The sequence below is a fragment of the Siphateles boraxobius genome, unplaced genomic scaffold (assembly GCF_051911475.1).
Source record: "Siphateles boraxobius isolate OS27281-9 unplaced genomic scaffold, OSU_SipBor_1 10, whole genome shotgun sequence".
Classification (NCBI taxonomy): domain Eukaryota; kingdom Metazoa; phylum Chordata; class Actinopteri; order Cypriniformes; family Leuciscidae; genus Siphateles; species Siphateles boraxobius.
Window position 1 is genome coordinate 861,245 of NW_027508700.1, and position 13,405 is coordinate 874,649.

Genomic DNA, 13,405 nt, shown 5'->3' on the forward strand with positions numbered 1-13,405 from the left:
GGGTTAATGCGAGCATGAAACACGGGCTTAATCTTTGAAACATGAAACACGGGGTGTTTCCCTCCTGTACGCTGGAGGTAAATTAAGGCGGACTAATGATCTTGGTGACAGTGAACGGGCCAATAAATTTGGGAGCAAGTTTATTGGAGACGGATCGGAGAGGAATGTTTCTAGTAGAAAGCCACACTTTTTGACCAACGACTTAAACGGGAGGTTTTGACCGGTGGCGATCGGCCTTAGCCTTGGTGCGCGCCCCCACCTGGAGTAGAGTCTCACGGGCTCTAGTCCAAGTGCGGTGACACCTCTGAATTAAGGCGTGGGCGGAGGGGACCGCGACCTCGGATTCCAGACTGGGAAAAATAGGTGGCTGGTAACCTAAACTACACTCAAACGGAGATAGGCCCGTAGCCGACACTGGCAATGTGTTGTGGGCGTACTCCACCATAGACAGTTGTTGGCTCCATGAGGAAGGATTCTTGGAGACCAAACATCGCAACACTCTCTCCAGATCTTGGTTGGCTCTCTCGGTTTGGCCATTGCTCTGGGGATGAAACCCTGAAGACAGACTAACCGTCGCTCCCAGTAATTTACAAAACTCTCTCCAAAATTTGGACACAAACTGGGGTCCTCTGTCGGAGACCACGTCCATCGGGAGGCCATGTAAGCGAAACACGTGGTCAACGACTGTCAACGCTGTCTCCTTAGCTGAGGGTAATTTGGGTAAGGGAATAAAGTTAGCCGCCTTCGAGAACCGGTCCACCACGGTCAAAACGACTGTGTTACCCTGAGAGGGTGGGAGGGCGGTGACAAAATCTAGAGCGATATGGGACCAGGGTCTCGAAGGGACAGGCAGCGGTTGAAGGAGCCCATCTGGAGGTCGATTGGAAGTCTTACCAGTGGCACAAACCGAGCAAGCCAAAACAAAATTGTGAATGTCACGAGCCATAAGTGGCCACCAAAATCGTTGCTTTACCAAAAACTTAGTACGATTAACTCCTGGATGACAAGCCACGTTGGAGCCATGACCCCATTGGATAACGTCAGACCGTAATCCCTCCGGCACAAATAAACGATTCGGTGGACAACCGGGCGGAGGCATTACCCCTTCTAAGGCCGTCTTGAACTTCGATTCGACCTCCCATACGAGTGTGGAAACAAATAGGGTCTCCGGTAAAATGCACTCGGGAGTAGACGGGCGTTCGGAACGATCAAAAATGCGAGATAAAGAGTCGGGTTTGATGTTCTTGGAACCCGGGCGGTACGAGAGAGAAAAATCAAAACGACCGAAAAAAAGTGCCCACCGAGCCTGCCTGGAGTTCAGTCTTTTAGCGGTTCTGATGTACTCCAGATTCTTATGATCGGTCCAGACGATAAAAGGTACCCCCGAACCCCTCCAACCAATGACGCCATTCCTCCAACGCTAACTTGACTGCCAACAGCTCTCTATTACCAATGTCGTAATTGCGTTCAGCTGGGGACAAACGATGGGAAAAAAACGCGCAGGGATGCATCTTGTCGTCTGCGGAAGAGCGTTGGGACAGAACTGCTCCTACCCCCACCTCTGACGCATCGACCTCCACCACGAACTGACGTGAAGAATCAGGGGCAACGAGGATGGGAGCTGAAACAAAGCGGCTCTTGAGTTTTGCAAACACAGCCTCGGCTGTATCTGACCACCTGAACGGAGTTCTGGGGGAGGTCAAGGCAGTCAGAGGCGCGGCTAGTTGGCTGAAATTGCGAATAAAACGCCGATAGAAATTGGTGAATCCCAGAAACCTCTGTAGGGCCTTACGGGAATCTGGACTTGGCCACTCTACCACAGCCTTAACCTTCTCAGGGTCCACGCGCATTCCTTCAGACGAAATGATGTGCCCTAGGAAAGGAACAGACTGTGCATGAAAATCGCATTTCTCCGCTTTGACAAAAAGCCCATTCTCTAACAACCTCTGAAGCACTCGTCGGACGTGTTGCACATGTTCCTGGAGAGACGAAGAAAATATCAATATGTCATCCAGGTAGACATATATGAACTGATCAATCATGTCTCGCAACACGTCATTGATAAGTGCCTGGAAGACTGCTGGGGAGTTGGACAGCCCGAAAGGCATGACCAAGTATTCAAAGTGCCCCCTGGGGGTATTAAAAGCAGTCTTCCACTCATCCCCCTCCCTAATGCGAACCAAATGATAAGCGTTACGCAAGTCCAATTTCGTGAAGACGGATGCTCCCTGCAACCTCTCGAAGGCTGAAGACATCAACGGCAAAGGATAAGTATTCTTTACCGTGATGTTATTCAACCCCCGGTAATCAATACAAGGTCGCAGAGACCCATCCTTCTTCCCCACAAAAAAGAACCCCGCCCCCGCTGGAGAAGAGGAAGGACGGATGAACTTGGTTGCTAGAGAATCAGAAATATATTTCTCCATGGCCTCCCTCTCTGGGACAGAAAGCGAGTATAACTTGCCCTTAGACGGAGACTTACCTGGCAGTAAATCTATAGCACAGTCATAGGGACGATGCGGAGGAAGAGAAGCAGCCCGAGACTTACTGAACCCTTCCTTCAGATCGTGGTACTCCTCGGGCACGTTAGACAAATCCCCTGCCTCCTCCTGTAACACAAAAACAGGCACAGACGGACAAGCAGACATCAGACAAGACTTATGACATTCCTTGCTCCACTCCAACACAGCCTTCTGATGCCAGTCCACTCGGGGGTTATGATGGATGAGCCAGGGATGTCCGAGAACGATGGGTGCCAGTGGTGAATCCAATATGTAAAAAAAAATTGTCTCTGAGTGATTGCCTGAAGTAATGAGAGTGAGGTTTTCAGTGATGAATGAAATGGTGGGAAGTTCCTGACCGTTTAGATCGTGTACTGGAATCCTCTGTGTGAGTGGTTTGAGGGGAATCTGAAATCTGTGTGCAAAAGTGCTGTCCATAAAATTACCTTCCGCCCCAGAGTCCAGAAGTGCTTGACAGTCGTGTTGGTGAACTGACCATCTCAGTCTTACCGGGAGGAGGGTAGATGTGGATGAGGTCTTCTCGGCGGAGATCCCACCCGATAGTAGCCTCATACTTACTATCGGGCTTGGCCTTTTACCGGGCAGTTGTAAGCATAGTGTCCCGCACCTCCGCAGTATAGGCAAAGGCCCTGGGACCTCCGCCTCTCCCTCTCCTCCCGGGAAAGCCGAGCTCGACCCACCTGCATGGGCTCGTGATCGAAGATTGGGCTGACCGCGTCCCTGCCGCTGGACCGTTGAGGTTCTACTCCTCCCGAATGTCGAATCGACGGGACTCTGCCTCCTGCTCTGATGAGTCGAGCGTCCACCCTCAGAGCTAACTCAATCAACCCATTCAACGACGTGGGGAGGTCCAGGGCGTAGATCTCTCTCTGGACGCGGTCAGCCACCCCATGCAGGAACATATCCCACTGTGCCTCCTCGTTCCAATGACATTCGGCCGCCAGGGTGCGGAACTCGATGGAATAATCCGAGACCGACCTCTCACCCTGACGGAGGTCGGCCAACACCCTAGCGGCCTCTCTCCCCGCAACGGCCCGATCGAAGACTCGTCTCATCTCCGCAGAGAGTGTCTGGAACGAGGCACAGCATGGGTCTTGATTCTCCCACACCGCCGTTCCCCATAATGCCGCTTTCCCGGTCAACAGGGTAATAACGAATGCCACTTTGGCCTGTTCATTATTGAACGTTCGGGGCTGCAACGCGAAAATGCATAGAACATCTGGTTAGGAATGCTCGGCAGAATGCAGACTCACCCGCGTAGGATTCCGGGACCGGTAGGCGTGGCTCAGCAGTAGCATGATTCTCTGGTGGTGTTGGAGGAACGGCTGGTGTGGGGGGCGCAGCGGGAGTCTGCAGACGTTGGAATTGTTGGGTGAGCTCGGACACCCGCGTTGCTAAGGTTTGTATCGCACGACCCGTGTCACCTAGAATTCTCTCTTGTGAGTCCATTCTCCTTACACTGTGGTGAACGAATTCCTCTAAGGTGGTGGGTGATCCCCCTGCTGCTTCCATGGTACAGTCAGATCGTTCTGTCATGACTTTTAAGCACAACAGGAAGCAATAGCAGGTTCCTCAGGTTTATTAAAGACAAACACAGAACAGATGATAGACACGGGCGTGGACAGACAACGCAGGGACTTTGATGGCCAGCGTGAGAAGTCCGTGAAGTGCGAGTCCGTGAAGTGAGAGTCCGTGAAGAGCGAGTCCGTGAAGTGGTAATCCGTGAAGTGGAGTCCGTGAAGAGAAGATACGAAACGACGATCCACAACAAGACGATGAAAACACGGGAACACGATGACAGGAGAGCCAGGAAGACTTGACAGGAACACCAAACGAGACATCAACCAAAACGATCTGACAAAGAGGACGAGAAGGTGGTGAGTATATATAGTGAGATGAGATCTGCTGCAGCTGGTGATGAGATAATGAACAGCTGGAGCGGATCAAGGAATGTCACACCCACTACACACGTGCTTTCATACAACAACATAAACACGAGACGAGAAGGAACCAATGGATTTGTATACCGTGACATGGACATGGTTAGACAAAGGGGCCACAGTGGATTCATCCGGTTGCTGGACCAAAGGGGGAAAGTATGTCGCTCCCGAATCACTGTTGCCATATTTGGCTCAACAAATACACAGTTTAGGTCACAGTGGTCCAGCAACGATGAATCACAGGTTCTCAAATCAGTGGTGGAATCCAAAATTCTGAAATTTAGCCACAGAAACAGCCAAGAGGTGTGTTACATGTCAGAAAAATAATGATGTACCAGCAGCAACTACACCAGCAGCACATACCCCAGCCCCACCAGGACCATTTCGTCACCTGCAAGTTGATTACATATCATTGCCTCGTTGTAAGGGAAAAACTCAAGATGGGTAGAAGCTTATCCAGCAGGGTGTGCTACAGCTGCACATACCGCTAAATGTCTTGTCACTGATTTCATTCCCAGATGGGGATTACCAGATTGCATTGACTCAGATCAAGGTACACACTTCACAGGACAGGTAGTTAAGGAAGTGTCTAGAATTTTGAAGATTAAGTGGAATCTTCACTGCCCATACTAATGGCCATTGAGATATGGGGACATTCCCAGGCAAGTGTGCCATAATATGGCACCTAGACAAAGAGATGTATTATGGCCCTAATGTGTATAAATTATCCAGTATAATATATGCCACAGCAACAGTGAATAATAACATGACAATAACAACTGTTAAAGATAATTGTAAAAATGCTACATTGACTTTCCCTTTGATAGAACGCTTTGAAAACCAAAATGAAGCAGTAGCTGATTATTTCTGGTTGTGTGGAGGTAAGCGACTAAGAGCCACCTTGATGGATTGGAAAGGACTCTGTGTCAGGGTAAGATTGGCTCAGGAAGTGGGAATTGTAGACTGGAATCCTGATGATATGGAAACATTGGAGGAAATCAACAGGCAAAAACACAGAGTTAAGAGAGCTTATGCCCCAGACCCTAAAGTAACAATTGATGCAATTGGATAACCTAGAGGGATACCCCATGAGTTTAAAGCCAGAAATGAGTTATCATCAGGTTTTGAATCCATACTTGTATGGATACTACCAAATAAGAATTAAGAGTGGATTAACTACATATATTATAATCAACAGAGGTTCATTAACTACACAGACCAAGCACTTGATGCCTTAGGCCATCAGCTAAAATACACCAGCGAAATGACATGGCAAAACAGACAAGCTCTAAATTGGCTACTGACAGAAAAAGGAGGAGTGTGTGTAATATTTGTGACTGATTGCTGTACCTTTATCCCTAATAATACAGCCCCTGATGGAGCTTTTACTAGGGCCATGAAGAAGCTGAAGGATCTAAGACAGGAGGTTTCTGAAAATGCGGGGAAAGACAGACATGTTGGACACTGGTTTGACTCTATATTTGGATCCTGGAAAGAATGGTTCATTAAGGTGGGATAATAATAATAATAATAATAATAACTGTGGCTGTTATCACTTTTTTTCTGTTGTTCTGCTGTGTTGTGCCTTTCCTCGGGTCCATGATAGCCAATTCAGCTGCCAAACAGATGATTAATATATCAGTTAAACGATCGGGAGTTGACATCGGGTGCACAAACTCAGGAGTGTACCCAATTGGGCCAGGCCTGGATGAGCTAGATGACTTCCTGTAAGAAGTTCTGATGAAGAAGTAAAGGATTGGGGTACCTTTCTACTTTTGATTTCTAAAAGTTTTGACTCTGTTTTTGAATAAGAGAGGGAGCTAGAAACACTGTGTAGTTTGTTTTTGGGGTGAAATTAGGTAGATTATTAGAAAACGACGGGTAGAGTAGGGAGTTAGTTAGATGGGTTTTTGTATTTCTTTTCATAAAAAAAGGACCCCTTCCTGAATATATCTTTACATATAATCCTACTGAGTATACTTTTACATATAATCACACTAATTGTTCACAATTATGAATATGTGAGTGAGAGGGGACGACAGAAGGTTTGAAGCAAGTCATTGCCCGTGCTACGAGGTAATGCAATCAGATATAAAGTCAACGATAAGAATGTTTTTATTATTCTTAAGTCACTTTATTCACTTTTTTATCTTTTTATATTTTGAATATATTTTAATACATTACTGTAACAAGTTTAGAAGTTTAGACATTGCATGCATTAGACCACTTGAACATGTATATATAGTGCAAAAGAGAAATGAATTGCAAGCGGGGTCGTCCAATGTTGAACCGACAAGGGCAGACTCAACTGGTGGTTTAAAAACCCGCTGTCTGCTCCAACACCAAATAGCGCCCTAGGCAGCGCCAGGGCACCTCTGGCAACGATGGAGCAACCCAGATAGCACTCCAGGCCACCGGAAGTGCCTGCGTAGTTCCTCTGGCATCGTGGGACAGATCTTGACTTCAAGTTTATACACTGATGTATGTTGATTACACTGAATGTTTGAAGTAAAATCTATCCCTATAAAGTGATGGTATGATAGGAAGGTGATATCTTTTACTCCATTCCAGACAAAAGGGGGTTGAAGATGTTTGGTCTCACTATTCCTCCAGGGTGTACCTTTGTGATAACAGGCCTATTGGTAGAACAGATGGATGGTCTACGTATATTGACCATGTTTGTTAGATAGATGAAGAGAGGCTTGCTCGTGAAGATACATTCTGGGTAAGAACGATGTGAAGGTGGGACTAGAATTAGTCCCAAAGGGGGGATGTGTTGGGGAATCTCCTCTGTCTCATGTGCCTGTCTAAATGCTGTAATGCCAAGTAGAAAAACTAGGTCACAGGGCATGTGAGGACTGAAAAGTACCTGAAAGACCATGTATAAAAAATCTTATGCCCAGGTGGGTTTGGTGAAAGGTACAGAGAGGTACTAAAAAACATGTGTGAGGTATTTTTTTTAAAAGCGCATGCGCAGAACCTCGCCACCCATAGAAAGAAGGCATTGGGGCAGGTGTTTCTAATTGTGGTGAAGTATTGAGGAGCAGCAATAAGAAAAAGATAACAATACAGACGCTAATTGGGTCAACATTCTAAAGTCAGATGAACAGCTGGCATCTCACTTTGTTGAATTGCTCAATAAAGTTACTTCTTCTGAGACCTGGAACTTCGACTCTGAAAATATTTTTTTTGAGACCTGAATTAGAGAATTTTGAAATCTGTAGACCTTAACCAGAGCCCTTAAATCTGCCACTACACTGACACCTGTGATGTCACTCACTAATAACAAACAATCTAATATAACAAACAAATATATACTATAATGAGTTTAATTGGCACATCATTGTCAAGTTATGTTTATGTTCTCTATGTTTAACTAGAATACATGAACTCTATGTTCTCCATCAATAAGCTGAAGTTGAATAATGTGTCAAGTCTTCTATAAATCAGTGTTTTTAACTGTGGAAATGACGTCTATTACAGTGTGTATGCACCGGTGTCAGACATTCCCAATGAGATAATTAGTAATTTTTGGCGAACATGTGAAATATCTGAGAGAGCAAGAAAAAAGGGACTACAGTATGCATTCGAGGGATATATCCACAACATAATATGCAACCGATTAGAGAATAATTTCATAAAAATTGAAGCTAAAAGCCTATAGTCCCAGCGCAAGCAGCAGCCGTCTCATACGCTGACCATTCAAATTGAGGAACAGCTATGTTCGTGCACAGCAGGGTAAGTGAAATGTTAAAATAATCTAATAATTATAAATCAAACAGTTTATCCATAAATCTTATGGAATAACAACACTAACACCAGGAGAGCCGCGATCGGATTGGGTTAAAGTTACTCAGTCAGGGGTAGTAGGCCGTCGATTAACAAAATGCTGAAATATATTTTAAAGTATGTCAGTGAGCCTCCGTCTGTCTTTAATCGTCTTATTTTGCATAAAAATATATGCATTATGAACAAAGAACCATCATTATTTCCAAGCAATAACGTTAGGTGTTTTTGTTAATCCTGTCGACAATTAGTTGTGAATGGGGTCTCACACTGCTTGATCCACGGACATCATTTCTCCTCTTGACTTTTAGATTTTCGGGAAAAAAATTCCACACCCCCGTCTGAACTTTTAGGATACCGGGTATCAGATTTGCACAATCCATACGTACAACGCTTCGACATGTTTCCTTCGCTCGAAATCTTGACAGACCTCCCGCGCCTAGTTACGGTTGTTAAGACACGATTGGCCAGTGGCGGTTTTCGGACGTGGCTTAGTGAAGGGTCAATTGAGGGAGTGCTGGAATAGATCAAGTAAACTGAGTGAATTTGACTATTTCTGTCTTATTCCTCGTCTGCAGGAATATTAATAGAAAAGAAGATCACACTACAGCTAGAACATTACAGAAAACTAATAGCAAATTACAGTTTAGAGATCATGTGTGATCAGGAGCTTTTGAGAAATATCAGTAAATCAGTCAGAGACTCACAACTCTGAAACTGAATGAAAAAATAGATTAAGCTCAAAACTAACTCAAATTAATAATAATAAGTTGTGTATAGTCCCTGCACAGGAGAGACTTTGTGTTCTTTCCAAACAAAGGAAAAAAAATATATGTATTGGTACTGGCCAAAATACAGTATATTGAGAAATATCAGCATATCGAGTATCAGCAAAAACCCAATATGTGCATCTCTAGTGTTTAGTGACGTATGAAGAACAGAGAATTGAACTATTATTCAGTCTGGAAAAATCCTTCACTAAGACACAGTATATTTCACTCACCCGGTTGTGTGTGTATCACTGTTGTTGTCAGGACGCGGTTTAATGTCACACAGAGACACTGAAGAGTTATAATCATAAACCCCAAATCCAGCATAGAGGGGTTCAGTGAATGTGGTGTAGAGTGTGTGTAAGTGTGTGAGTGTGTGTGTGTCAGAGACGCTGTAGAAGGACAGAGTGCCGGCCGACACGTCCACATACACTCCTACTCTCTTAGAGGATGAAGAGACGACAGGAATATCAGTGCGGTTATAATTGTGACAAACAGATAATCTGTTATCAGGGCAGATCAGACTCCAGGATTTATCATTGGATCCAAACATACAGTCACTCCCTCCTTTCCTTCTGATTCCTTTATATGACACTGATATATAAGCATCATCTCCGCTCCATTCAGCCTCCCAGTAACAGCGTCCAGTCAGACTCTCTCCACACAGAACCTGAAGAACAGCAAATCTCTCTGGATGATCAGGATACGACTGACGCTCTTCCACACGCGTCACTGTCCTGTTCTCATCAGACAGAATGAGAAGAGTGTTTGCTGTGTTTGGATCCAGTGTGAGATAACAGGCATCTGAACACAAGAAGAGAGAAACATTTCACTAAATGACACAAATAAACAACAAATCACTGAATGATTGTGTGTGTAGACCTACATTTGTGTAATCCTGCTGTAATTCTGAACTCTCCACAATGATCCACACTATAAAACACAAACATGATTCATATTCATTTACTAAAGGAAAGACAAGAAAGAAACACACAAACACACACACATGTTGGTGCAACAGCATTATGAGGACTCTCCATAGGCGTAATGGTTTTTATACTGTACAAACTGTATATTATATCCCCTTACACTGCCCCTATCCCTAAACCTACCCATCACAGGAGACATTCTGCATTTTTAATAAAACATTGTTTTTTATGTTTTTTAAGCTATTTGAATTATGAGGACTTTTGAAATGTCCTCATAAACCACCTATAAGTTATAATACCAGTGTAATACCCATGTCATTATACAAATTTGTGTCCTCATAAATCACATAAACCAACCCACACACCCACACACACACACACACACACACACACACACACACACACACACACACACACACACACACACACACACACACACACACACACACACACACACACACACACACCGAATGGGAGGGGGCCCTCTCTCTGTCAGAGAGAGACAGAGAGAGATACCATTTCAAGAAATCCACATTCAAACCATAATATCTGACTTTCTGAGGGTCGGAGCTAATGACTTTAAATTAGAAAGTTGTTCGGCTTGAGGAGAAGAATATACACGCTGAGTTTTGTAACTGTAGGTAAAACTAACTAAGTTATAACACACTTTATATGTCCTTTTTTAGTCATGAAAATTCATTTCCTCGCCGCTGCCAAACCGTTCAAGATATCAAAAATCTCTCCGCAATTTATCATCCTCAATGTCTTGACTTCATGCACACCGAGTTTGGCGATGATTGAATGAATTGCCTAGGAGTAGTACTTCAAATTCCACAGCAAGCGTTTTCCGAACAACCCATAATAGCCGATTTCCTGTTGGGCTGGCGTAAAACTTGACCGGGGGAAAGATGTTCGGCCCGATGAGATATATCATATTAATTCATGCAAGCTTTCTTTCCCTTTACTCTGTCTGCCCCTTCTGGACACATACATGTACACTCGCTGATGACCACACCATTCATCACGCACGCACGCATCTCTCTCTCTCTCATTCATTACGCTCACACATCTCTCTCATCACACCCAGCTGTCTCCACTCTCTACTCGTTAGCATGTCATCCTTTCCACACCTGTTCTCTCTTTCTCTAATTATCTCTGCTTCTTTTACCCCTGCTTTCCCCTGTCTCTTTGCCAGATTATTTCGTGAGTAATGCGGATGAGGTTTCTGTGCTCTTACCTATCTTTCCTGTCTTGTCCTGTCCTGTCCAGTGCTCTGCGGAGTTTGTTCAGCCACACTGTGTTTGCGACTAAGCTGTGCTTGTTACAGAGTTCCTGCCCAGTACCCGTCCTACATTGTCCGGTGATACCTGACCTTCTGTGAGTACCTGGGTTGGCCGGCACCGCTTCAGTGTTGTCTACCACCGAGATCGTTCTGCTGTCTGTACCGGGGACCCATATTACTTTCTGTCATCCCTGCTCCGTTGGAGGACTCTCAGTTACACTTAAGATTGAACTTTCAGTACTAAATCCTCTGGACAGCATTTTCTGTTTATTAAAGACTGTACTGCTGCATTTCGCCTTTGGGTCGTCCTTCTCACCACATCACATACTTTGACTCACAATAGTTACATCCATCTGATCGGCCTCTTAACACGAACTCACTGCTGAAGTTTCATCAAGATCAGTTAATGTATGCAGAAGTTATAACACTTTGTGTTTCTCTTTTCTCGCCATCAATTCGTTTCCTCGCCACAGCCAAACCGTTCGAGAAATTAAAAATCCGCTGGCAATTTTTCATCCTCAATGTCTTGACTTCATGCTGAACGAGTTTCGTGGCGATTGGTTGAATTCTCTAGGAGGAGTATATCGAATTCCAGGGGCTTGCGTTTCCAAACAAACCATAATAGCCAACTTCCTGTTGGGCTGGCGTGAAACTTGGAGCACGAAAGTTGTTCGGCCCGATGAGATCTATATGTGTACTGAGTTTCATATTATTACATGCAAGCGTGTTTGATTTATGGACCAAGTTTTCAGACCCAGTTCCAGGGGGCGCTGTCGAGCCCCCCTGCCACGCCCGGGTACCATCTTCAGCCCGGCCCTGATGGCCGCGGGTTCTGACCCGTGTGCAAAGTTTCAAGAGCTTTCGTGCACGTTAAGGGCCCCAAAAGTGGCCAAAAGGTAGTAAATAATAATAAATATAGCTGCGAGCAGCGATTACGGGCCCAGGCCGGTGGCACCGCAACCCCAGTGCCTTTACCTAAAGGCACCGGGGTGGCGGTGGCACCGGCTCGGGCCCTTCATCGCTGCTCACAGCTATATTTATATACATACACACATATATATATATATATATATATATATATATATATATATACACACAAATGGTTTATCTAGCCCCCTCACACAAACACACACACACACACACAGAGGCAGAGAGGCACAGAGAAACAGACACTGAGACATAGACACAGAGAGAGAGAAAATGACCACATTCAAATCAAAATATCTGACTTCCTGTTGGTCGGAGCTAATGACTGTAAATTAGAAAGTTTTCCGGCTTGATGAGAACAACATATGTACAGAGTTTTGTCACTGTGGGTAAAACTAACCCCCCCACTTTTGTCAAAAGAATTTAGAAAGTGACACACTTCCTGCTGCCAGTTGGTGGCGCTATAACTTTGACTCACAATAGTCACATCCATGTGATCGGCCTCTTACCATGAACACACTGCTGAAGTTTCAAGAGTTTTCGAGCACGTTAAGGGCCCCAAATGCCCCCGAAACCTTGAAAAACAAGAATAAAAGCAAATCTCACGCACACACACACAGAGACGCAGAGGCAGAGACAGAGAGAGACAGAGAGGGAGAGAAAATGCTTGAAAATCCACATTAAAACTAAAATATCTGACTTCCTGTTGGTCGGAGTTAATGACTGTAAATTAGAAAGTTGTCCAGATTGAGGAGTACAATATACATACCGAGTTTTGTTACTGTAGATAAAACTAACCCCCCCACTTTTGTTAAAAGTTGGCGCTACTGAGCCCCCGAGTTTCATGCAATTTCAAACATGCTAAGAGTCTCAAAAGCATCAACAAAGAATTTTAAAGTTTGATGCGTTGCCATGGCAACATTATCTTAGATATTAAATAATCCTTTCACAGGTCTACATCTGGCGTGTGTTTACATTATACAGATGAAGTTTGAAGCAAATTGGGTAAAAATAAGAGGGTGATTTCAAAGCATTTTGAAAGTGACACACTTCCTGCTGCCAGTTGGTGGCGCTATAACTTTGACTCACAATACTTACATCCATGTGATCCATGTGATCGGCCTCTTACAACGAACACACTGCTGAAGTTTCATCAAGATCAGTTAATGTATGCTGAAGTTATAACACGCTTCCTGTTTCCAGCGTTTCCATACCGGCGTGATGACTCCGACCCCTAACCAGATGAACT

General features: G+C 44.7%; 1 protein-coding gene across 4 annotated transcripts in view; it reads right to left on the reverse strand.

Annotated features, from left to right (window-relative positions):
• Positions 1 to 13,405, reverse strand: part of LOC143746266 (uncharacterized) — a 192,550-nt gene that overhangs the window by 14,283 nt on the left and 164,862 nt on the right. For all 4 annotated transcript variants that reach the window (XM_077238109.1, XM_077238094.1, XM_077238101.1 and 1 more), the window contains exons 10-11: positions 9,905 to 9,951; positions 9,252 to 9,822 (exon numbers count right to left, since the gene is read on the reverse strand). In XM_077238109.1, coding sequence (XP_077094224.1) covers positions 9,252 to 9,822; positions 9,905 to 9,951 — 618 coding nt within the window. The remainder of the gene's footprint in view (positions 1 to 9,251; positions 9,823 to 9,904; positions 9,952 to 13,405) is intronic.